Genomic DNA, 23,583 nt, shown 5'->3' with positions numbered 1-23,583 from the left:
ATCTGCTTCTGCTTCAGGTATTTCACTTGCTGATTCTCATCCTCCTATGGCTTCTACTGTGGTAACAATTACCGATATGGATTTTCAGCAACTACCTTCAATACCTGCTAGTACATTAAGTATCTCAAGCGCCCCGCTTACTCAAGATCATACTGGGAATACAGAATGGCACCCTTCTTCTTTCGATCAGATTCTAAAGATCTTGACTGACCATAGAAACGAAGCACAACAACATTTTTTACAGCTTAGAGAGGATAATTGTCAACTACAGAAGTCTTTAGCAGAAGCTACTAACAAGTTTGGAATAATCACCCAGGAAATGGCGGAGTTACAACAAAGAGTTGCAGGTATTGAGGAAATATCTGCCCGGGCTGAGACTTTAACTAGTCAACATGACACGCAGATATCTAGCCTTCAGAATAAGCTTGAAGACATGGAAAATCGCCAAAGAAGACAAAATCTCCGACTTTTTGGTATAGCGGAAGGCTCGGAAGGATCTGATCCGCGGGCCTATATGGTGAACCTTCTTCAAAGAGCTTTTCCTGATTTATCAGATTGGGATTGGGACTCTCAGCTACAAAGGGTCCATAGGCTTCCTCTGGCTCAGAGAAATAAAGAGAGTAAATTTCCACGGCCTTTTCTGATCTACTTCGGTAACTATTTACTAAGGCAAGCAGTTTCCTCTAAGGCCAAGCCTCACTCCCCTATCAAGGTTGACAACGTCACGTTCTTTGTTAGATCTGACTTGAGTAAGGCTACTATGGACAAACGTTGGAAGCTACGACAACTTATTGACCCTTTCAAATCTTTGGGTGGGCAGGTATTTCTGTAGGAACCTGCCCGTTTAAAAGTAATAAAGGGGGGTCACACATACTCTTTTACCGATGTAAAGGAAGCTGAGATAGCATTATCAAAGTTTGGTTAAGAATTTCTCTTTATGTATGCAGCTATTCACTGTAAAGCTTTAGCAGAATGGTCGCTATGCTTAGTAATTTTGCTTAGGTAATGTGTGTATATAAAAGTTGGGTCACTATATGGAATTTATTATGTGATGTCTATCAAGCTACTCATGTTTTTCATATGTGGGGTTCCTTTCTCCTTTTTTTTTTTTTTAGGCTCTTTTAATTTTTGACCTTTCCTTTCTTTTTTTTCCATATTTTTAGCTGTAATTGGATTTACTCATGCATTGTATGGGATTTTCTTCCTTTCTTTTCTTCAGGAATGGGGGGATCAGAGGGAGCTATCCGGTGTTGCCCCTCAACTTGGCTGCCTAACAACGGTAGCATGTAACAAGGGGGTGCTCTCCCCCGGGGGGGTTTGGGGGAAGGTCCCGGCTGGGGTGTTTTTGGAGTAGGGGTTCACAGGTGGTAGTAAATAATGTTAAAAATGACAACACAATTGTAACAATCATTGAAAATATTAAAAAAGAAAAGCTGATATATATGATAGTTATTATTAGAATAGCTGACTTTCTAACATTTTTGAAATGATTAAACTCAGCTGCTTAGTATGGAATGTCGCTGGCCTTAATTGTAAGAATAAGAGACGATTAGTACAGGAAGAGCTTAAACTGTATACTCCTCACTTAGTCTTACTCACTGAGACACACATCTGCTACAAAGATAGGAATCTGTTAAGGCTTTTAGGGTACGAGGTTATTGCATGTACAACCTTAAATGCTACTATCAGAGGGGTCGCCATTTTAAAGCAAAAACAACTGAAACAGCTGTAGACAAAAGGGGTAGATGGATAATTATTCAGGTCGATTTGGAAAACTGTAAATATGTTATATGTTCTGTGTATGGATCTAATATTGATGACCCTTATGTTTTCGATTGGTTAAACATTGAACTATTGGAATGGGAAGGAGAACTTTTAATCGGTGGTGATTTCAATTGTATAATTGATTATGCTATAGACACTACTAAACATAGTGGGTTTCAACGTATGCGGAAGACACGTGCGGCTATTTTAGAACTCGGCCGGCTACATTGCCTAAAAGATGCCTGGCGAACTCTTCAACCTAATTTACCTGGGTATACGTATTATTCCGCACCTCATAAACTATGCTCTCGGATAGACATGATCTGGGCTACTGATAAGATTCTAGAATCTAGTACTATTGATATTTGCCCAAGACTCAATTCAGACCATAATCCCATTCTTTTTACTTTCCGTACACTCTCAAGAAGACAAGATATAAGATTATTCTCCTTCCCTCGATATCTTCTTTCAGATTCAGAATTTATCCTACAACTTAAGAAACATATCTCTGAATTTATTGATATCAACCTTCATTCTGCTTCTTTAATTTATGTATGGGACGCCTGTAAGGCTAGCATAAGGGGATTTATTCAACAATTTATTTTTACACAAAATTTCAAACTCCGCAAAGAAAATAAGACTATTACTACCAAAATTCTGTCGTTAGAAAATCAATTAGCAGACGCTTTTATACAAGGTACGTCGGATGGAGATAAATTAGCACTAGAGTTAATCAGTCTTCGATCAGCCACAAAAAACGTTCTTAGAGAGCGAGCCAGTGCAAAATTACATAAATTTAAAATTTCTCAATATGAGAGCGGCGATAAAATTGGTAAGATCTTGGCTTATAGAATTGCGGATGACAAAGCCAATACAACAATCAAATATATTAAAGGCCCCAATAATATCATCTACGATCAAACTACAGATATTATAACAGAATTTGTTAAATATTACCGTCATTTATACACTCCGGAAAATACCCCCACATTACATAATATTCAATCATACATTGGTAATAATGTTACTAAGAGTATACTAGGCGAACATAATAGGCAATTAGGGGAGAATGTTACCACCGCCAAAATCAGAACGGCTATTGCTTCTCTCCCGTCTGGCAACGCTGCAGGGGAGGATACACTCCCTATAGAATTTTATAAAATTTGTATTGATGAAATACTTCCCCTCTTTTGTTCAGTAATCAACTCGATTGGCCAAACAGGGAAGGTTCCAGAGTCTTGGAATTCTGCAAAAATTGTCTTCTTCCTCAAAAAAAACAAATCTGCTGAGGAATGTGGCTCCTACAGGCCTATTTCTTTAATCAATGTAGACGCCAAAATATTTTCTAAAATTCTTGCGCTTCGATTGGCTCCCTATATGCCTGAGTTGGTTAATCCACAACAACATGGATTTATAACCGGACGGGACACTACGGCCCATGTAAATATGGCAATTACTGCTTTTGACGTAGCAGCGGTTAATTCCACCCGACTCGGTATGATACTTTTAGATGCTGAAAAGGCGTTCGACCGAGTCGGGTGGGATTATCTTTGGGCCGTAATGGGGGCGTTCGGTTTCAATGGTCAATATCTAAGATGGATACAGGCCCTATATGATTCCCCAACTGCTAAAATTAGCTATGCAGGCATGATCTCCCCAGGTTTTAAAATACTTAGGGGTACGCGGCAGGGGTGCCCGCTTTCACCCCTGCTATTCGCACTATCCATGGAACCGTTTATAAATTCATTATCAACTCAACCACATATTACCCCATTGGAATTCGGCTCTAACTCTTTAAAAATCACTGCCTATGCAGATGATATCGCTATATATTCTACTGATGTAGAAAAAGCGCTTACAACGATAATCGAAGAATCTAATGTCTTTGGATCAATTTCAGGATATAAATTAAATTTAAATAAAACACAGGTAATACTAAACTATAAACCACTGACTTCTGTTCAAGGTATTTGCCGGGTGGCGACGTACTTAGGGGTTAAAATATCTGCTGATGTAAGCGATATAAATAATCTTAATTATGATGCTATGTTGAAAGAAACAGCTAGCCTACTTAAAAAATGGCATAAAGTACCCTTAAGCCTTATAGGCCGGATTAATTTAATTAAAATGAAGATTTTGCCCAAATTTATGTAGTTATTTAGGTCTATACCCTTACGTGTTTACAATTCCTTTTTAAAGAAACTAGATGGGATTTTAAGTAGCTATATCTGGGGATATAAGAAAGCTAGAAGATCGATTGATCTGCTTAAATTACCAACTAATAAAGGCGGTTTAAATTTCCCCGATTTCAAATTATATTTTTTGGCTACTTTTTTTGGTCGTCTTCGTAGTTTATTCATTCCCAATAGTCAATACTACTACCACCAATTTATGTTGGGTACTGACTCTAATCGATTTCTTGCAAGAGTAAATGACCCTAATTATTTTAAAAGGGTCAAGTTTAAGACTGCGAGAGATACAGTCGCGGTTTGGAAATCTTTATTAACTATATGTAAGACTTCCTTTTTTCACTTAAAGCTTCCTCTGTGGGGTAATCCTGGGTTACCAGACATATTTAATGATGGACTTGGGATTGTCTGGGCTAATTTTGGAATTAATTTTTTGGGAGACCTTTATGGCAATCAGGGATTTTTAAATTTCACAACGCTTAAACTTCTCTTTAATTTAACCGATGTTATGCGATTTAAATATATGCAAATTAGAGACTTTTTGGTCTGTAAAATGAAAATTAATCAAATTTCGGACTCAGATTTGTGGACATGTTTCTATTCAGAAAATCAGAAATCATTAATTAGTAGGGGTTATAAATGTTTAAATAATTTTAAAGAGGATAACTGTCCAAAAATTGCCTTGAAATGGGCATCTAGATTAGGGACTAACATTACTTCTACTAATATTTCGGCGTCACTCTGTAATATTCATAAAGTGGTACAATCTTCGAGCTTGAGGATCCAGTTGTATAAAACCATTTGCTTTTTATATTATACTCCGCTTAGAATTTCCAATTGGTCTCAAAATCTTTCATCAAGCTCACGCTCTAAGTGCCCCAAATGTGATCTTGTGGCTGCCGATATTACTCATATATTTTTTTCATGTCCAGTTTTGCCTGAGTTCTGGTCTGGACTTGAAAATATTTTATTGCAAAAACAAATTCTTTTTGGTTCTCTTTCGCCATTATCTATACTATTAGACATCCAATCTGAGAATTACCCACACAAAGATTTATTAACAGTACTATTCTCGTGTGCTCGATTGACAATTGCTAGGGCATGGATATCTCAGAAACCCCCACATATTTTGGCATGGTGGTTCTTGGTTAATGAAATTCATACTATGGAGCGTGCTATTGCTAAAACGAAGGGATTGAAATCAATGAAAAAGTTTGAAAAAATTTGGGGAATTTTTCTTTAATTCTTTTCTTTTTACGTCTCTATTGTTTATCTATTTGTACGGCCTTGTGGAAATCAAATGTATATGTTATTATTATCAGCTAATATCTGGTTTCTGTCTTATTTTGTGTTGTCAATAAAAATATTTAAAAAAAAAAAAGAAAGAAATCCTGATGTTTCCACGTATTTTCAATTAAGTATGACAGCTTCTCATAATAAAAGCAATCATGTATAAAAAGTGGATGCAATACCCATATTATTAAAGTCGTGCTTCCTTGTCTCAGTTCTGTAAGCATATACATATAAATTACGGCAATCATTAGTCGTAAAAACTATACGTGCAGTTTATTCATCAATAAATATCTAAACCTCAGAGATTTCATTTTGTTGAGTAGCTACCAGATCACATTTTAATGTCATCCTTATTAGATCCATAGGGTCAGCCTCGTATCAAAAAGCAATAGGATCTATACATGGATCCATTACAGGGAGACCCAACAACAGTAAATATAAAACATCAATTTAAATAAGTAGTCAAAAATATATGTATGCCAAGGGTCATCCATTCCAAATGCGCTCTAACTATATATACAGTTTATGCGACATCATGAATGTTTCTGATTACCCTCTTCAGTTACATGAACCATGTAGAATGAGTCCTCAGATTAAATGTATGGTCTGTGTAAAAAATGTGGCTGACTTTTCCTTTACACAGACCATAAGCTAAGGACTCATCAGAAAAATTCATGATGCCACCCAGATTTTATATATAGTTTGGCCACATTTGGAATCACTTCCCCATCGGGTTGTTATAGATATATTATTTTGACTGCTTTATTAAATTGATGTTTTATGTTGCCTATACAGTTGTTCATATCCATGTTTAGATCCTATTGCTGATACTTTTTGACGTTGGGCTGGCTATATGGATCTAATTAAGAGGAAATTAAAATGTTATCTTGTTGCTACTCACCTAAATTAAAAACTCTGAGGTTTTGATACTTATTGATGTGTGGATCGTACGTACGGTTTTCCCTGTCTTCACAGTGCTCTGCAACTCTTCAGTCCACATCCAGCGTGCATAGGAATTTTCTGTCTTTAACAAATACGTTTAAAACCTGCCTGTACTAACATTTACTGGTCAATCAATGTTTGTGAGCCCAGTACCCATGCTACAAAGGGAAGGGGAAGTGATGGATTTTCCACTGGCCAGATGCATAGGGTTGCTGAGCAAAGCTTGCACTTTTACTTTGTCTCCTCACCCTACTGGCTTAAGTTTGCTTCTTGGTGGTAGTCTGCAGGCTTAAACCCCTTCAAGGCTCACCTATTGACATTCTGGGCTATATGCTGTTTCTTGCTCAGCAGTAATTGGCAATCAGTACTGTGAATGATTATTTGTCTGCAAGATATGCTTTTTGTGTAATCGTGACCAACATTTCCTATTCTGGTAACCTCTAGTGACACAATTCTTAAAGGGCCTATTTTTGTTTCCACCGATGCCCTTTATTGTTCCAAAGTGGAATTTAAATATTGGGCCCGATTACGACTTTGGCGGTCTTCCTGCGGGCCGACACGCCAGCGCCCCTGCAGGAAGACTACCAAACTCGTAGTCAGACCTAAGGAGAGCCTTAGAAAGGCACCTCCGTGGGAGCGCCGCAGCACGTTCCTGCACAGGAAGAAATGCACCATGTCGTGCATTTGTTCTGTGCAGGAACAGGGGGTGCAGAAATACAGGAGGGCCCACCATATCCCCCCTGCAAGCACCCCCATGCACAGAAGTGACAGGGGGCCTTAAGGAGGCCCTGCCAGGACCCCCTTAGTTTCCTCACCCCCACCATTTTCATGGTGGGCTCACCGCCATGAAAGGGAGAGTGGTAAGAAAACTTGTAATATGCTTGGCGGTGCAGCGGCGGCACCTCCAGCATATTACTTCCTTGGACCGCTAAACCACCGCTGCAAGATAGCTGATCCCTGGCGGTAGCAGCGGTCCAACCGCCAAAGTCGTAATACCGCAAGTGGACTGCCACAGCGACTACAGCCGTCCAATGGACCGCCCTAGTCTTAATCAGGCCCATAGTGTTGACCTTTCTCAAGGCAACACTGTTTGAGCTGATGCATGGTTGTTTGGATCGCTTACTAACTTTTACGACTGTGTACCTGGTAATGATCGTTTCACACCATAGGGTCGATGAGTTACAGGCTTTATCAGTTTGGCCACCATTGTTTTTCTTTTTTTCTTTTTTTTGCCCACATTGGCTTCTTCTCCATTTTTTAGCTGAAAGTAGTATCTGGAAATGACAAGGGCCAGGCTATAACTATTACATCCTTTCCTCCTCAACCTCTAGAAATCTTTAAGGTTTTTTGGTGTAGGCACTGCTTAAGCTAATTTACTTGTGAAAAATCTCGCCTGACCGTGACACGATTGGACATTGATATGTTCGCTAACGTCTCTGTCATGTATAAATTAATGTGTGGTGACTTTGCCACCAGCTTTATAGCCTGAAAGTGTTATTAAAACATTTACATCTGGTTGTTTTTTGTTTGGATCAAAAAGCCAAAGCTGCGAGTTGGAAGTAAAGAACCTGTTTTTAGTCTAGCAAAACGTAGATTCTACTTGTTGACACTAAAGCTCAATTACAAAGCGCCACCATAAACTTCCAGGTAAGTTAGTTAATCGTATAAGCAATCCACCCTATGAATAAAATAAAAGCAAATCGAGCATTGACAAAAACCAGAGATCTGGTTTTGGCTGCCAGTTTATTGGTTTTGTAAACACTTGTTTTGCTGTGTTACGTTTTCTGCAAACCTTTTTTTGAGAAGCTGTCTCACCCCGATGAATCTGAAAAATTAGAACATTTAAAAATTGGCTAAAAGTTTAAAATATTGTATTGGTCTCAAAAAGGATACAGTGCTACAATAATCCCTGGCACTGAAGTGAATTACTTTCTCTGTGAATGTGCTCCTTGTGAAAGGGCAAGATGTTGTCATTCACAGTGCAATTATCCAATGGCTGAAATGGGCTGTAAGCTGTAGTGGGCGGAAAAAAATGTAAATGCCAATTTACTGTGGATAGTCACAGAATGGGATACCTATGAGTTCAATTATGGATTTCTTTAGAAAGGTAACAGTGTACAGAATTTAAGAAAAAAAGTAAGAATCCTCTCTTCTTGGATACCCAAGCCTTCCCCCTGACAAGTAATAAATGACAGGTGGTTTGAGGTGAAATTGTTGTGGTAACTGCCTAACAAATGCCAATAAAAATGATCTCTGTAGAGATGTCAGAGTTCACTTCATTTTTTTCATTTTCATAAAGCTTTATTCGGTACATATCAAGAATGACCATAAAAGCACAAAATAACATGCATACATAAGCAAGCAAAAATGCAGGGATAATTAATTCAGTTGACACACAAGATTTTAAAACATCATACTTTTCCTAACATGAATTGATTTGTATAAAAAGGTAGCAGTAAAAAAGCAAACATCCGGATTATACATATTAAAAAGCAATTTCATAGCATCGTTAACAGTACGGACTCCATATTTTACAAGGATCGGTTTTAAATAAACAATGCGGAAATTCCTATAAAGGTTACATAGCAAAAGAAAGTGCAAAGTGCATTGTTTAGATTGACCGTCACAGGGACAAGGGCCAACCGGGTGTTTTTTAGGAGACGGGAAGGCCACCAAATGATGTACTAGCCCGAGCCTCAACCCAGTAAGGACAAATCTATGCGAGGGTCTGGTCACTTGACTTAAATATGATTGAAATCCCTCGTTACCCACAAATTTATTATAAAACATGCAGGTGGACAGCAAACCATTGCCACTCACCTGCCTCTCTGCCTTGTAGTTCATGAATATGCTCTTCATCCAATGTTTTGATATTGCTACGGCAGCATATGGGTCGGCCAAAATATTTATATCAAAGATTTCCTGGAAACTGTGTATTATGTATTTTAACCAAGGGATCTTGGAATGGTTATCCAGAGAGAGACAGTCGATAATTACAGATCTATTCAGGGCTGTCTCCTCCTTTTGCCAGATCGAGCGCCATAACATTAACGGTCTCAAGGATATCAAGTCTGACAGATAATTGATTCCTAATTCTCTGTGGGTTAAATCATTTGGGGCAGAATTTGGTAAACGCAAGTTTTTTGAGAAAAATATTTTCCTCAATTTGCAGGCAGCCATTAGAACAGTGTCCCCAGACCCCAGCCCCACATAAGGCAATTGATACACATCGTGATTGATAAATCTGCAACATATCCCTGATGCGTCTGTCGCCTATCTTAGCTGCAAATCTAAGAACCCCCATGGGCACTTTTGGCCATTTTAGCCACCACATGGGTAATTTCATGTACCCAGGTTCGATCTCTGGCATAGGTGATTCCCAGGTAACAACATTTGTCAACTTGAAGCACTCTCTGTCCATCAATGAAAAAGGGGTGGGATCTCCTACGGCCAACCCCACAGATCATAGTATAAGTTTTAGTTTTGTTTATAAGCAGTTTCTTATCTCTGATAAAAACAGAGAACCTGTCAAGCAAACATTGGAGACCGATGGGGGTCCTAGACAGTAACACGGCATCGTCCGCATATAACAATACCGGCACGTCAAGGCCATTAACCTGTGGAGCATCGGCACTGATTGTTTTTAAAACTGTATCTACCTCATTGATAAAAAGTGTAAAAAGCAAGGGTGCAAGAACACAACCTTGTCTTATACCACTCCTAACCTTAAATTTAGGAGTGCATTCCCCATTTACGCCATAACGGACACTAGTTTGAAGGTTATCATACAACCGGGCTAGAAAGAAAATAATACCTTCTGGGGCCCCAAGTTCAAGCAGCTTCGCCCAAAGAATGGAGTGATCCACCAAGTCGAAAGCACTACTTAGATCGGCAAAGCAGAGGTAGAGAGAACCCTGTTTAGCCTGGGTATACTTCCCAATAAGCAAATCTAAGTTTAAACACTGGTCTAGTGTTCCTCGCCCTTTCCTAAAGCAATACTGAGTGCTGGCCATGATACCTTTGTCCTCTGTCCATTCTTCCAGCCTTACCAGCAGTATCCTGCTCATAATTTTGACAGAAGAATCTAATAAGGAAATGGGCGGTAATTTTTAGCATCCCCCCTATCCCCCTTCTTATAGATCGGGATTATAATGGATTCCCCCCAGGTCGATGGAACTCCGTTGCTCACGGCAGCATTAAATACAATAGTTAACACGGGGCTCCACAGCATCGGGACAGTTTTATACACATCGATGGGAACCCTATCCATCCCCTGGACCTTCCCCCCCCCCCCCCCCCTTGCTAGCACTAATGCCTTGTTCGACCTCGGCAATAGTGAAATCCAGAGGGACTATAGGCCAGGAACTATCATTAACACAGTGGGGGTTGTCAGACTTAAATATAGTGGAAAAGTGAGCTACCCATGCCTCACTGGTAACATTAGATGTAAGTTCAGGGGCCATATCGTCTTTAAGAAAAGGGGAATTAACTGTTGCCCAAAATAACGCACAGTTAGAAGTTTCCGCAGCCTCTGTCAGCATTTCCCAGGCCTCTTGTTGTAACTCTACCTTCCTATGCTTAAGGGCTACTTTATAATCAGATCTCAGTTGGGTTACCGCTTTCTTATCTCTCGGCCTAGCTGCTAACTTGTGATGTAGCGTCTGTGCTAATATTCTCCCTACTTTTTTCAGGTGATACCAGCAAGGCTAGAGGTGATACTTTTGGGCTACCTGTCGCCGCTCGGCTCTATCTATTTGGTCGTTGATAACACTCACAGCTCTCACAAGCTAGTTATCAAGGGTAGAGCTGGCATGCTCGACTGAGGTTTTACATCCCTTACGCCGCAGCATTGTACAATTAGAGAATAAAACCTTCTAAAAGAAAAAGCCTATGAAATGAACAATATACACAATACTGTTGTTATTAAATAAAATAGGGATGGGTGCTGCACAAGGACCCTTAACCAGTCCAGTCCAGACGAGTAGAGTACAAGTAGTCCTTACCTGCCAGGTGGTCTTAAAGTTCTTTCTTTTGCAACAAGGGCTAGATCTTGGTAAGAAGGTGGAGTAAATATAAACCAAGAGCTCTATGGCCCAGCCCAGCCTCTACAGTCTGGGACGGGCTCAGACGGGCACGCCCTTGGCCCGGGCTTTGCCCGGCGCCCACCCGTGTGCGTCCCGCGCCGCGGGGGAAGCCGGGCAAAGATATACTAAGAAGAGGAGGGGCGAACAGTCCTCAGGTGTTGCCGGCGCTGTGGCGAGCGCTGGGTTTGCTGGGACTCGTAGTCTCAGAGTCCCTCACAGCAGGCAGGTGAGCGCGGGGCAGGCTGGTGTTCGCCTTCTCCCTCCTTCCGGCCCCCGGCAGGTATACAGCAAAGCTCCCCACACAGAAGACAGCAAAATGCCCCAACAGGACACAGCAGAAGTGACAGACCACGGTAAAACTCCTCGGCGAAGCGGCACCCTTAAGTTCACTTAAGGGGGAGATGTCATTGTGCAGATTTACCAAATATAAAACAATCTTGTTACTATAGCTGATGTCCAAATCCAGTCTCACTGCAGCAACTGGAAGCATGCGATCTCGCGATTAAAACCTGTGGTACTCAAAGATTATGAGTAATAGCTACAAGCAAGATCATAATCTGCAGACAACCATGAATTTAACTTGAACGAAGAAGATTGTTCAGTTATAGCTGACTAATGCATAATTTTAGCCAGATTCTTGCATAGGTACGTTTGGTGACCCCCAGTATAAAATAATGCGATTCAAAGGATTTTGCCACTGTAAACTTCATTTCCTAGCCTGAGTTTAACTGGTCTTCTATCTTTATGGTTTTGTTGAAGAACATGGAAATCATGATTTTCAGATGGATTGTGAAATGAAAAAAGGAAAAGAATTAGATTGAGACTTTATAATTACAACACACAAAATCACTACAATAAAGACTTTTTTCTTAAACATGGTGAACCTTTTATCATCATCTTAAAAGAACGACCTCCCACACATATGAGATTCCTTTCCCGTAAAATTTCTTTTGAGTTATTGTAGCTGTGTTAGTGTGACAAATGTTCAAGGATTTGGAATGAATATTCTTGCAAGAAGCATGGATGGAATTTTTCTGAGCTTCAAAAGTATTTTGGGCCTAGAAAGTATTTCTTTCAGGCATGGTCTCTGACATTTAGCTCTGACTTCCATATAATGCACCTGTGAGCTATTGGATCTAGAAAACTGGCACATCAACTGATCCAAAAATGTATTTAGTTATAGGAACTAGCACACAGGCCCTGGTTGTCACATTTCATTAAAATTGGTATTAAGTCACTGATGGAAGGCAAGCAACATAACTGTGTTTCGGCACGGTATACGTGGAAATGGAATGACACCTTAACCTTACTGTGTAGAATAAGATGCATTATATGTGTAATTTTTTGTTTGTAGTGCTGGGAATACACAATGAAATACAATGTGTCCTCCTTGTTTTGCTTAATTGTTGATTTATTTCACTAGGACAAACATTGGCTAATTCGGCAAGCCAAGACCCCAATGGCAAATTCTTCAATTAACTTTCTAGACGATGCTTACAGGAAAAGGTAAATGTGTTATTCTGGAAAAGTTTAATAGTTTGCTTAAGTTATTGATTTTGTTTTTATTTTCCCTTTGGACTTTCTTCTGATGTTCTTTTTTAGCTTGTGCATGGCATCAAAATGTGGTCTTCCTTATTGTGATAGTCTTGAAAACTTTAAGAGTGGTTATAACTGTTAGTCATGCAGAGCTTCAGTAGAATAACCGACCTGTACACTAATGAAGTGAAGCATCACACTGAGTTCAGAATTTATTTCAAAGTACGGTCCTCCTGCAGGGTTTCTAATGCTCTTTGAGAGTGACTCTCGTGGATTTGGAAGAAGGCTGTTAATGGGCATTCTCAATGGGCCAGATCAATCGGCAATAAACTAAAGCCACTATTAAACTTGTATTTCTTGAGGGCAGTCTGTCACAATGAGAGAAGTTTTGGGAAATCCTGGATTAGCGTGTGCTCAAACAGAATGCAAGCAACATAGAAAGAGATTCACAGACATCGCCGCCATCTTCCTCCGTGAGTAATAATTCTGTGAACAGAAAGGGGAGTTACAATAAACCTTGGTCTCATTATTTAAACAAGAAACTGGTTTTGCATGAACCTGAGTATTCAGGGCGGGAGCTGGTTCTCTGCTCTGGAAAGCCCAGCTTCAGGTTTGGAAAGGATTTTGAGGGGTGAGGCATCGGGGCACGGTGTGTGTGTCACTGAGATGGGGCATCTTCAAAGCCAGGGCGAATTAGTAAGGGACACAGCATAGGGTGGCACAACACATAGAGGAGCACATGCGAGTAGTGGTTGTTTGGTAAGGGGGATTATATTATCTTCTCAATCGGGTTTCTTTTTCCAGTCAGGATCACAAAATTAAAGAGCAGTTTCATGTTCTGCAGAACCTGAACATCGAAGATTTGGTGTGCTGTACTTATGCACTCTGTGGCCTCCTGGAGTATACCACTACGGTGATGTGCTCCACTCATGCACAGCACCGTCACTGGTGCTGTGCGTGAGGTGCAAAGGATAGTCATTGCATCGCCCTTAAAGAAACATGACCAATCACTGTGTGCCTTCGAAATAAGGCCACACAGTGATTGGTCATGTTCTTTAATCAACCTGCCCCCGTACTGTCTAATCAAATGTGGCCATGGGACAGGCTAACTTGACCACAACCAATCAGGACTTGGCTCTCATGCGTTTTATACTTGCAAACTGCATGAGAAAAACTCGGATTTGTTTGGTCAGGTTAACCCGGAGCTGTAATGAATTCCAAGGGGCTGTACTGTTTCTCACCTGGTTTCCGAATACAGCATGGGTTTATGAGGCCCAAAGTGTGCATGTCAGGTTGGACATAGCCAGTACCCTGTCCAACCAGACATGCGCAGTCAACTTCAGCTACCCGCCATGGTTGCCAAGCAGCGATATAGGCCACACCCTGCCCTGCCCCTACAATGTACAAACTCATCAGCGAGGTCGACGCCAGTCCTTTGGTGAGCCGGGAATGGGACTTAGAGGCCGCTTCAATTACGGCAACTTGCAGGCGGGGGCAACGCTCCTACCCTCAAGAGGAGTAACCGCCACTGGAATAATCTGAGTCTCGTCTGCATAATTGTAACATGTTAGAATAAAGGAGTATTTTAGCACTTGAGAGTGAAGTTAGATATATATTAAAGAGAAGAGATGCAACTATTTTGCGAGAACTGCAATGTACGAATGGGTCTAGTGATGCACTTTGTATTCGCTCAGTGTGGCATGACTGTATCCATTTAGTGCAGTGCCCTGTATTCAATTTCCCTTAACCTTTTCATAACATATTACAAATTATTTTAAATCTTATGTTTAAAAATAATAAAATGCTCTTCAAGGATGATTTTCATTCGTTGTTTTCTGATAACCTTCCATTTTGTTGTGTTTTGAATACAAATTGTACCCATTCGTCGTGTTTTAAAGGTCATTCCCACTGGTAAGAGTTCACAGCCTTCGTTATGTTATGTTACAGAGTATTTGTATTGCTCTTAGTTTGTCAACTGCTTGCCCTCTGGGTGCATTTGGCTGTCTTGAAAAGTAGACTTTTCTTTGCTTGTTGTCGGCCTTCTCGCTGGCGTAGGGAGTCCGTTCTTGTGACCCTCCACTGACTCTTACAAGTGTTTTCCATGGGTTTGTTAGTGTGAATGTATTAGTTCCTAGTAATGCAGACCGTTCGTTTCTAAAAGAAAAAAAAATCTGTTTTGTCAAACTGGGGAGGGGTGGTCCTGATCTCTCCATCCTTCACTAACCTTTCACTAAAGGATGCCTGTCTAGTCCTCAGTATGCAGAATATTTTCAGCAGGTTGGTGGGTTTCCCAGTACTGAGGGCTCCAAAAAGTAACTGATTTTTGCGACTTCATTCTGGCACTAAACTTTGTGAGCGTGGTCAGTTGGTCTTGAGTTTTGTTTATGCTGAGTCTATCTACCGGCCCATTGTATGCAGAGTGGTGGTATCCCCATTTTGTAGGTGTCCTGCGGCTTACCAGCTAAACTTGTCAACGTGATCAGTGGGTCTTCTGTTCAGTTCCAGGGTACGTGTCCGTTTCGCCAGTTCGAAAGTGACAGTGTGTGAATGAAAAGGTCCTCGATATACGATCTCTTGCTGGTGCTTGTGTGTTTTCCCAATGAAGTTGGTGCCTTAGTCATTACTACCTTCAATAAATATGTGACTAAAAATCCTTTGTATTACTACATTTAAACGAGATAGGCTACTTTGACTTGTTGCCTCTAATTTGTTTACTGTATCCATAGATCGTCTAGCATTGATACTTTTATAGGACCTGATGAACCCTCCTATTGGCCAAGGTTATAAGATTTTTTTTTTTATAATGGTTGTATCTTTTCTCCCATGATGCACAGATGGCAGACCTTACTCTCTGTGGACGACCTGGTAGAGAAACTGGTGAAGGATTTAGATGCACGTGAGGAGCTCGAAAATACTTTTATTTTCTACACCTCTGATAATGGATTTCACACAGGTAAATATGAGAAACAGTTGACGCTGTTTGAAAATAGAAATGTGCACTGATATGATCATGTTACCACCGCAAGCCTTTCCGATTGCATTAATTTCTTGTCAACGCCCTGACACGGGCGTAAAGGTGGAGGCTGTAGGAAGACTATAACGGGGAAGGAAATTAGTTTGGTCACATTTTGCATTTGATGCTTTCTTTGTTCATTTGTTTACTCACATAAACACTGGGATTGTTTTGCAATATATGTCCACTACATCAGTATTAGGAAACCATTACCAATACCAATCTTTTTAGATTTTGTAAAATGAAACCTATTTACCAAGCTCCTTTAATACACAGGCAGTCTGGTGCAGGGGCGGCAGCAGCAGCAGCAGTGCATGCTTCTCTAACACAAAGAACAGGTACAGTGTTTGTTGCAGCATCTGCCCAGTGCTCCTTCACACACATACAAACCATACACAGCATAGTAATTGTACAAATAACTGCAGTTTGCGATGCCTCGCATACAGAAGAGATGCAATATTGCACCAGTAGTTCAGTCTTCTTGTGATGTGCTTATGTGGCTGGGAAGATGAATTGCCTCCCTGCTGGGGTGATGGTGTTAGGTGAGAGCAGCAGACCTGCACTGTAGCCATTTCATTTTTTTAATAAAAGTACATTTGTTTGTACTTGGTTATCCTTTTGTGAAACATCGGAAAACTGAAAGTGAGAGTCTCCGCCATCATTATGCACTAATTCTGTCTCTAAACCAAGCATCTCATAAAGGGGCCAGCTTTGTTGTTAAACTAGACACTGTCCATTGAGGTGCAGTTTCAGAAGGGCACATTGCTATCAATAAATGAATGCAGTTGGTATTTCTCTATCTTTGGATCTGGAAGTTGTAAGACTAATAGGTTGTATAAGAGAAGGAATCTCTTCCTGGCAGTTTGTCGAGTCATTTTTCTGAATGCACCAAATGCATACCCTCTTCAATTGAAAAGAGTAAGATGCCCATTGGATGGGCATTTGGCTTCTCTCAGATGTCCTTGGAATCTTGTGAAAGACTCAAATGACCATATTGGATGAGTTCAGGTGGCAATCTGGAAGAAAGTGGGCTGGAATGCAGAATCTGGCTTTTGAAATTGCGAATAAGGTTTAGTCTGCAGGACAGCCTCCTGTGTGAAATTTCCACAGCTGGAGTAGATATGTGAATCACCACTGTATGACCATTCCAGGGAGATGAGCATCATTCAGGCCTTTGAATTAGTCAGTTTGTCATTGGCCGCTGGAATCAGGAAAAATACAAATATATAAAGAAATGTCCTTTACCAGGTTAATGAAAAGGGCATTCAACTTTGACTCTGCTTGGTAGTATCTAGTGGCAATTTTGGGATTTTCCTGTTTTCGGCATTTGCGAAGAAGTCCAACTAAGAAAAATTCCTATCAAAGTATGCATCTTCTAAAACTTTGTATCCATACATAACTTTTTGGAATAATCCTGCCGAGTATGTCCACCTCTGCATTTTTCAACCTTCGGAGATGAATTGTGTTAATCTGGAGAATTCCTAAAATTGGTCAGGCCTCTGGAGATAAAAGCTTTGAGCTGGCACCCCTGTGTTTGTTCAAGTAGGGTATCACTGTTGTATTGTCCATGTGTCAAACAAGAAGGTCCCTTTGGGTTCCTTATCAGGGCTCCACAAATCCACTCGCCCCCTCGCATTTGCGAGGGAGAATTGATGAGGACAAGCTATTTTTAGGTCCTACTCGCCCTTTCTGGCGAGTAGGAAGAGAAACTAACTTTTGTCCTCTGTGAAAACGAAGCAAAAGTGACAAGATAACAAGATTTAAAGGCATTTTTATTGCTCACAAAGGGAATGAGCAATAAAGATGCCTTTAAATCTTGTTATCTTGTCACTTTTGCTCCTATTTTGGAGACGGAGGTCAAGTAAGTTGAGGTGAGGTCGAGGGGGTTTTCCAAGGCACTAGACCTGCAGGACTAGTACAATTTTTCGGATTTTTCGAGCCCTGCTTATATAGCATACGGTGCAAACCAATTCAAACCAACTGCATTCAATCAATAACCACTTATCCGCACCAAATAGAAACCAAGAGCATAATATAAAAGAATATATCCTATATCTTTATTAAGTGAACAAATATCATAAAATATATAAAAAATGTGTAATACATTTCTCATTTATGCACATATATTAAAAACATTACATTAATAGTACAGCAGGAGAACCTTATAATGTTCAAAAAGGTCAAACTAACATCAACTTGCTCTATATCAGATAGCACTCCAAATACATGGAATTGAATATTATTGTTGTTTCCAATTTAACGTATTAAATCCATTCCGTGTCTTCTCCACAGACACGATGTTTATAATGCCTGTTATGTTAGGACCAGGTGTTATCAAAATATTTCCTAAAAAAGCGACACGTTTCGGTGGTATCGTAATAATTCACCACCTTCTTCAGGCTAACAATTGATTCTAACACATCTTCCAGATCATTATATCCGATGTTCGAAGTGATGGAGGACAATGTATCCCTCCTTTTACGTAAAACGGTTTCTTTCAAGGGTAAAACCCAAATCTTTGCAGCTCAGTGTGGGGGCACAAAGTATCCTCCCTTGGCAACTCCTTTTGTGGTTTTGTTTGATACTTAAACCAATTGAAGTGAAGCGTTAACCAGGGACACAGACTCATTGGTTAGAGCTGTATACTTGATCCAAAATGTCCTGACCACTGGAGCTATGGTCATAGTTCGAAATATTTCAAGGAGTGGAGGTAGGGGTTTCTTAAATACGATAATGCTCCATCAAGAATATTTTTTCTAAAAGCCTCCACAAATCCACCGGGACTAATCTGTCTCCGTGCCTGCTCATATTTTCTACCCGTAAAAAGGTGAACCTGTATTGTCCATGTGAACAAAGGGGAAGCTTGTCCCGAAAGCCTACAGAAAAGACTGTAGAGTGAGATGGACTGCTTGAGTTCGCGAATATTTATGTAGTAGGTATTTTCTTCCTGGGAGCTCAACTCAGCGGAAAAGTATCTATCACTATCGTTTGAGTGGGAACATTCTAGTGGAAAGGAAAATCCTATACAAGATTGTTAAGATTGCATCACCAAGGGAAGGACTGGATTGATTATGGAGTGAGCTCACCATATCTCCCCATCTTTGTCTCAGAAGTTTGATCAGTGAGCTTCGAGGAACTGTTGAAGGCACTGAGATCCACACAGAGGCATGACCTCATTGAACCTAGAAGAAACTTACCTGGCTATCTGGTGCTTCAGCTTCTGTAGACTGAAACATTTCAGTTGGATAGAAGATAATCTGTCACCCAAAGGAAGTGTCCTTCCACTTTAGGTGTCCAGTAACGCCCCCATTCAGTAGATGGATTCAGTTAGAGTCATGATTGACTTGGCATGACTGATAAGCACTGGAGAGCGTCTACCGTCAAACTTAAATGAAGACAGGCCTGCATAGGGGAAGAAGCCTTTTCAACTAATCATCTAGTTATGGTCAGATTAAAAATCCCCACCCTTTGCCACCATTACTGCCATGCATTTTGAGAAAGTTGTCAAATCCAACTTTAGCCCAGACACCTTGCACTGGCAATAGTCTTTGTAAAGTAGGTGTCAGGCTTCTGCTGGCACAAAATCTTTACTTCGTAATCTACAGCTTATACTGTCTGTGTCCTCCTCCAGTAGCTGCCTCCAACTGAATCACTTCCGCCCTTTCCAACCCCCCCCCCTTCATTCCAACATATCTTATCTCATACAGGGCTCTGGATGAGAATAAAAAGGATCCACCACACTTCTCCCCTCTTAGTACAACTTACTAAACTTTACATTCAACAAAAAAGCATTTCTATAAATGAATATCTGCTTACACATCTACACATTGACACATAACCATATCCTTGAATTGTATATTAAACAATAAAACAGCACTCTTAATAAATATTCTACAGATATAATTTAATTGTATAAATAAATATCCACATACACATCTACACATTACCCGATAACAAAATCCTTGACTTTTTCTGGTTTCACCACCACCCTCCCGCCCTTAGTAACCCTAGAAAATGAAATATTGTTACCAGGGCAACCGTCACAATTTCTGCAACCCCATGCTGCTTAGTCTCCGCTCCCAGGTCAGAAACTCCAGACTCATTCACATTCATTTCCTCACAACCATCTTCTTCACTGTCCACAGCTGTTTTATTCCAACATCTTCACACCATCCAGAATAAACTGGAACAACACCATTCTCTTCGTTCCACAAAAGAAGTTTGCTTCACTTCCCTAACTTGGTAAAGTGACGCACTTTCTTAGCACTCAACTCAGACACATTTGATAATATTAAGAGGTACACTATACTTGCTCATACCCTTCTTAATCCCAACACAATTCTTAACACAAACCTAATCTCCCACTTCTAGGGTAACACTTCTCACACAATCTTTACGGTCTTACTGTTCCTTGTAAACACTTAGTGCTTTCTTAATATTTTCCCAATATTTTCCGGGTTGTAGCGCATTAGGTTGGACCTTATTCAAAAGGGTCAAGATATTTATCCCAGAATAACCTCAGCTACCACAACAAACTGATTAGGTCCTCCGATGGATCGTGTTCTGTACTGAAGGGACCAGAATACTTGGGGGATAATCAATTATCATATGACGACCTGCAATGAGATAATTGTTAACATTTGTTTATTACTGAATGGTCTTTCTCGGACTAAATCGATCTTTAAGTCAGTAAACTTGAAACAAATTAATTGGCCACAACAAATAAATGAAACAGAATCACCAGAGTAGTTTATATCAGTTGGTATCTTTATCGAATTTTAAAGTAATTTGCAAATCTAATTTATGATTGAAAGTATTTTAGTAAGCATTAACAAAACTGTGATTATGGATTAGAAAGGAGTTATCTTCCTCAGCCGAGAAGGGTTGTATCATAAGAAGTGGAACTTTGGAAAGCAAATATCCCTAATACAAACCCTATAGTTGAAGGTTCAGAAATTGCCAAATGACCAGTTCCAGTTCATGGACAGGATTTTCTGCCCCTGTCCGTACTGCAGCGTCAATGCCACCGCTGTTGTTGGAAACTTTCCAGACGGAAAGATTCCACTACACAAGCATACCAGCCAGAAGCAAACACAGTATTTTGTCACAGTTCGAGTTAGTTTCTGGAAGTCCAAATTATCAGTCTCTGTACCGCAAGGTGGGTTGAGAAGGTGGACAAGATAAGAACCACCCCTGTCCATACTTTGGGCAATTCTGCTCCATCAATTCCTGGTTTACACCCCTTGACATCACCAATTTGTCAGACTACCCCATCCCATTGGTGAGTCTCAGAAGAATGAGATGACGTAGTAGGTAAAAGTATACAAATCCGGAAGAATTAAGTAATCCATTACTTTGCATTTCTTAAGACTACTGTACTTTACGATTGGTTGTGACCCTTTAGGAAGTAGGCGAGTCCATGTTCTCATCCTTTGTTAGTTCTTTCCCAAGCATGTGCTCTAAGAAGTAACAATTTTGTTACAAGTCCAGTCTAGTGAGCTACAAACGTGACAGGAATCATTGAGTGTTAGAGCACAAGTAGAAACTTTTCAAAAGGTTCCCATAGGCTTCAGACTATTCAGTTCATTAGTTCATACTAGGAAAGAAAAGCACGTTTTTGAGGCCTTCATGAAATACAGCTTGTGCACGATGAATCTGATCGAGACTACTAGCCGCAGATTCCTTAACGTAGAATTATCCCCAGGCGTGAGACTGGACCCGGCAAACTTTCTTTCCCAGCATCTCTGCGCGCCGGGGGTTGGTACCTCGCGACTCCGCCCCGACGTCCTCCGCGGGCGTGATGTCAGCGAGGTCACATAAGCCCCACCCCGGCACGCGGACTTCAGTTTTTCTTCTTTTCCGCGTGCAACGCGGACCCAGATCATGTCCTGGCCTGTTTCAGGCCGTCTTTTTACACTTTTCTTGGGTACAGTGTGCGAATGCCTTCGGGCTTCAAGACTTGCTCGTCTTGCTCGCGCCAGATGTCGGCGACGGATCGTCACCCCATCTGTATGTGGTGTTTGGGGGAGCACCATGACTCAACGGATTGCGAGGCGTGTCAGCAAATGAAGCCGAAGTCCCGGCGGGAGCGCCGGATGAAACTCCTTTCGGCATGCATGTCCAGGTCCGCATCATCGCTGCGTCCGTCCCCCGCGGATGGCTTCAAAAACCGCAGCTTCCGTCTCCGACATCGTCCTTCTCCCAGGCCGCAAGGGCGTCGCTCACCTGTTGGTAAGTGTCGCAGTTTGTCCCCGAGGCCCGGTCCCCGGCCTGTTGGGGGCGTGGGTTCTCTGGGGGTGGTGCGGCCTGCGCGTCGCCACCCTATCCGACGTTCCCCGATGCGGGGGTGACCAGAGCCCAGATGGAGGCCTATGCGGCGGCCTTGCAGGCCTCTTTGGCTCTTCCCTATTCTTCTTCTCTTCCTGGGACGTGTGCGGATCCCTTGCCACGTGCGGGGACTCCTGCGGTGTCTCTGGCGGCTCCGACGCTGACAGGTTCGGATCCAGGTTTGGAGTATGTGGTGGCATCGGGGTGCGGCCCTTCGGTGTTCCCTCCTTCGGACCACGGCGCCTCTGCCTCGCCGCAAACACCCGGGGGGGGTCCCTGTGGTGTCGCGGGAGGTTGCCGGGGCTCAGGGCGTGTCCTCGAGTCCCCCTCAGTCCTCTGGGCAGGCGGCGGCTTTGTCCAAAGCCGAGGTGAAGCCGCTCAGGCGCCGGCGGCTGCTGGCCCTGGCGGCGCTGCAGGGCCCACTTAGGGGTTGGGGCGTGTCCCCGTGCCCCTCTCGTCTCTCCACGCAGGCGGCTGCCTCGTTGGAGGTCGAGTCAATGCCTTTTTGGCGCCATTCCTTAGCCGCCCCGGCTCCGACCCTGTGGCGGAGGTCATTCAGGCATCCCCTTCTGCACCGGTCGACGTTGCCCTGACGCCGGTGGTGGACTCTATGGCGCCGGGTCAACGTCAGGCGTTGATTCATCCCCCCCTCTTCTCCGGAGCCTCGGCAGCTGTTTGTTTCGTCTTCTCCAGAAATGGGTCGCCGGCTCGTGGCTTTTTCCCCGGCGTCTTCTCAGGACGGTTCTTCGCCGTCCCCGCGCCCGCAGTCTTCGCAGGAGGTGCCTCAGATTCCCCATTCATTGGTGACCCTCCCCCTTTTCGAGCTTGGCCTTTCCTTCCTCTGGTTGGGCTGGGGGACGGCTGCCTTAGTTTGCACCTGTCGCCCACGGAGGAACGGCTTTCCCCGCCGCGGGGCCCTACGGAGGCGAGTGCTGCCTTCGCTCGGGCTGTTTCCGCGGCTGAGGGAATCTTGCGCATGGGCGATCCAGCTGCCAATTTCCCCACGGATCATCTGCTGGAGGTTCTCCATCAGGGCTCTGGTGGACGGGAGCTGCTTCTTCCCTTCGAGGCTGCGCTCAACAATTCTCTTTTGGGGGCCTGGGAGCATCCTGCCACGGGTGACTCGGTGCCCCAGCCTCTTCTGCACTGCCACCGTCCTGCTCTGCATGATCCTGCCTGTCTTTCCCTCCACCCTTCTACCAGGGGCCCTCTTTTACAGACTGCCTTTCCCTCCTTACCCTCGGTGTTGTCTTCCCCCGTCATGGGAGGCCCGCTGGTTAGATTCCTAGGGGCGCAACATCTTCGCCTCCTCCAGTGCTGCTTTGCGGGCCCTTAACACTCTTTGTGTGTTGGCTAGCGCCGCTTCTTGCTTATGGGATTTGGCGGAGTCCCTTATGTCTTCCGCTTCTCAGGAGGGTGCCTGCATTGATCTGCG

The 23,583-nt window shown here is 42.3% G+C and overlaps 1 protein-coding gene across 2 annotated transcripts in view; it reads left to right on the top strand.

The window, feature by feature from the left end:
• The window catches only part of GNS (glucosamine (N-acetyl)-6-sulfatase), a 250,164-nt gene that overhangs the window by 126,527 nt on the left and 100,054 nt on the right, over positions 1 to 23,583 (top strand). For both annotated transcript variants that reach the window (XM_085653417.1, XM_085653416.1), the window contains exons 7-8: positions 12,696 to 12,778; positions 15,643 to 15,761. In XM_085653417.1, the coding sequence (XP_085509543.1) occupies positions 12,696 to 12,778; positions 15,643 to 15,761 (202 nt within the window). The remainder of the gene's footprint in view (positions 1 to 12,695; positions 12,779 to 15,642; positions 15,762 to 23,583) is intronic.

Source organism: Triturus cristatus, chromosome 4_1, assembly GCF_964204655.1.
Source record: "Triturus cristatus chromosome 4_1, aTriCri1.1, whole genome shotgun sequence".
Classification (NCBI taxonomy): domain Eukaryota; kingdom Metazoa; phylum Chordata; class Amphibia; order Caudata; family Salamandridae; genus Triturus; species Triturus cristatus.
The sequence above is the reverse complement of the archived record's forward strand: the minus strand, read 5'-3'. Positions and strand labels throughout refer to the sequence as shown.